The sequence below is a fragment of the Corvus brachyrhynchos genome, unplaced genomic scaffold, assembly GCF_000691975.1.
Source record: "Corvus brachyrhynchos isolate BGI_N302 unplaced genomic scaffold, ASM69197v1 scaffold525, whole genome shotgun sequence".
Taxonomy (NCBI): Eukaryota; Metazoa; Chordata; class Aves; order Passeriformes; family Corvidae; genus Corvus; species Corvus brachyrhynchos.
Window position 1 is genome coordinate 351787 of NW_008238341.1, and position 2561 is coordinate 354347.

General features: G+C 56.9%; 1 protein-coding gene across 1 annotated transcript in view; it reads left to right on the top strand.

Moving 5' to 3' along the window:
* VWA5B1 (von Willebrand factor A domain containing 5B1) overlaps positions 1 to 2561 on the top strand; it is a 30930-nt gene that overhangs the window by 25256 nt on the left and 3113 nt on the right. The window contains exons 20-24 of the mRNA XM_017735076.1: positions 7 to 68; positions 250 to 567; positions 1184 to 1321; positions 1889 to 2017; positions 2487 to 2559. Coding sequence (XP_017590565.1) covers positions 7 to 68; positions 250 to 567; positions 1184 to 1321; positions 1889 to 2017; positions 2487 to 2559 — 720 coding nt within the window. The remainder of the gene's footprint in view (positions 1 to 6; positions 69 to 249; positions 568 to 1183; positions 1322 to 1888; positions 2018 to 2486; positions 2560 to 2561) is intronic.

Below are 2561 nucleotides of genomic sequence, written 5' to 3' on the forward strand. Positions count from 1 at the left end.
TGGGAGCCCAGCGGATGCCATCCCGAGCCTGCGCTCCTCGTCGGACAGCCGGAGCCCCGGGGATCTGGGTAACGGGGAGAGGGGGAGGCGTGGCCAGCCTTACCTGTCCGTGCTGGGGTTTGGTGGCATTGCGTCGCGCTCCGTGCCACCGTGTGAAAACTGGGAAAGATTAATTATGGTTTTGTGGTGGCAGTGGGGAATTCAGTTCCCGGGGAGGTGATTAATGATCTGCCTCTCCCCTCTCTGCAGAGTCTGCCCAGCATCCATCCCTCACCTTTGAGACAGAGACCTCCTCTGACTGGGAGCCCCAGGACCTGGATATCAGCACTGCCTGCGGCTCCCTGCACTCCCCCAGGACCCTCTGCAAGGCGGTGGTGAAGGGGCTGAGGAACAACGAGCCCGTGCAGTGGGAAGTCACCTTTGACATCTGCCCTCTGTTCCGGGAGCGGGGGAGCCAGGAGGATGGAGACACAGACCTGTGGAGTGAGACCTTCCACCACCTGGCAGCCAAGTCGCTCATCCAGGACTTGGAGCAGCTCGCCGAGAGGGAGTGTGAAATCGAGCATGGTAATGCACAGCTGGCTGCAGGCAGACCCTGCCCAGCCTCGCAAAGGCTTTCCAGCAATCTCAGCAGCCTCTGGGGTGAAAACAAGAGCTGCTGGTGGTGAAATATTAGGGAATGTCTCACACAGCTCCCAAATAACAGCCCCCTTCAGCTGCCTTGTGCTCTTCTGCTTCTGCAGCCTTGCTGCACATGAGCGTTCCCGAGCTCATGCTCCTTCCCACTCCTCAGGAGCAGGAGGTGGACTTGATGGTCCTTGAGGGTCCCTTCTGACTCAGTATGTTCCATGATTCCCTGGCTCCTCTGCTTCATGAACCAGGTAACATGGTTATTTTTAAGGAATTGGTCACCTGGAGCTGGGAGGTGGCATCAAACTCCAGCAGCAGCCACATCACTGCCCTGGGCCACACGTGTCCCTGAGCCGTGTCAGCCCTCTCCCCCATGAAGTGCATCTGGGCTTGTAAAATAAGAGCAGGAGTAGCAGAGTTTAGAGGGATACAGGGATACAGCCCCTGCTGGGCATGGATCCCCAAGCACGGAGGTGGGGCTGGGAGCTGGGTGCAAGGGGTGGGGGAGCCCAGGGGCCCACAGACTCTGACCCTGCTGTCCCTCTCGTGGCAGGGTCCGGGCGACGGTTCCAGCTCAGCGCTGTCCACACCAGCAAGGCCTGTAACGTCATCAGCAAGTACACGGCATTCGTGCCCGTGGACCTGAGCACCAACTCCTACCTGCCCACCCTGGTGCAGTACACCCACACAGGTAACGTGGCGCTGGCACAGGGGTGGAACCTTGTCCTGGCAGGGAAGGTGTCACTGGGAAACCTCTCTCAGAGCAAGCCCTATGAAGCCACAGCCCAGTTTGGCACCAGACCTATACCCAAGGCCATGGCCAAGCAGTTGGTGGCAAGAACCTCTTCCTGTGGCCAGGGAAAAGGTCTCCTCTGAGGTCTGGATGCCCAGAGATGACCATAGAATCACATAATATTTTGGGTTGGAAGCTTAAAGCTCATCCCATTCCATCCCCTGCCATGGGCAGGGACACCTTCCACTATCCCAGGTTGCCCCAAGCCCCGTCCAACCTGGCCTTGAACACTTCCAGGGATGGAGCAGCCACAGCTTCTCTGGGCACCCTGTGCCAGGGCTTCACCCCCCTCAAATCCAAGAATTTCTTTTCAATATCCCATGGAAACCTACCCTCTTCCAGTTTGAAGCCATTCCCCTTGTCCTGTCACTCCAGTTCCTGACCAAGCTCATTCTGTGGTTTCGTTGCCATCGTGCATGTGCCAGTCCCTCTCTAACACTGGCCATTCCCTTCTCTCGTGCCAAGGGGCAACATCCAAGCAAGGCAACCAGAGGAAACAGAAGAGCTCAGGAAACAGAAGGCATCGTGGCTGTTCCCCTGGACGTCCTCAGTCAGCATGTGGCCAGAATGGAGACCACGGATTTTACAGCATGAGTAAGATTCCTCGGGGTTTTATCTCCTTCCTGGTGTTAGAGATCTCAATGGTTTGGGACATCTTCTGTGGTCTTTTAAAATTCTGCCTTCCCCTTTGCATACGGTGCTCACCAGACACATGTCAGGCTGGGGCTCATCTCCTTAAATGGCGAGAAAGCTCCAGTTTCCCCCGAAACCCTGAAATCACAGCTCATGCTGCTGACAATGCTGGGAAGTTAATTGGCAGCCGTGCTGCGGATAACACGAAGGATGAAACGGGTGTAATTAGAGGCAGGGGGGATGTGAGACACTCGCTTGTCACCAAATCCTCTGCTAATGAAGACAAGTTGGATCGGACCTTGTCTGGCACTGTCAGAGCTGCAGCTGAATTAAAAGAGCCCCGAAGAGGCTCATTAACCCGATCGTGCCATGGGAGGGAAGGTGCTGGTTTTGGCTGGGTGCTGCTGTTGATGTGGTTCCTCGGTTGCAGATGCTGAGGAGAGCAGCCCCTCACCCTCCAGCACCCCCTCCTCCTCTGCCTGGGAGGGCTGCCGTGTCCCCGAAG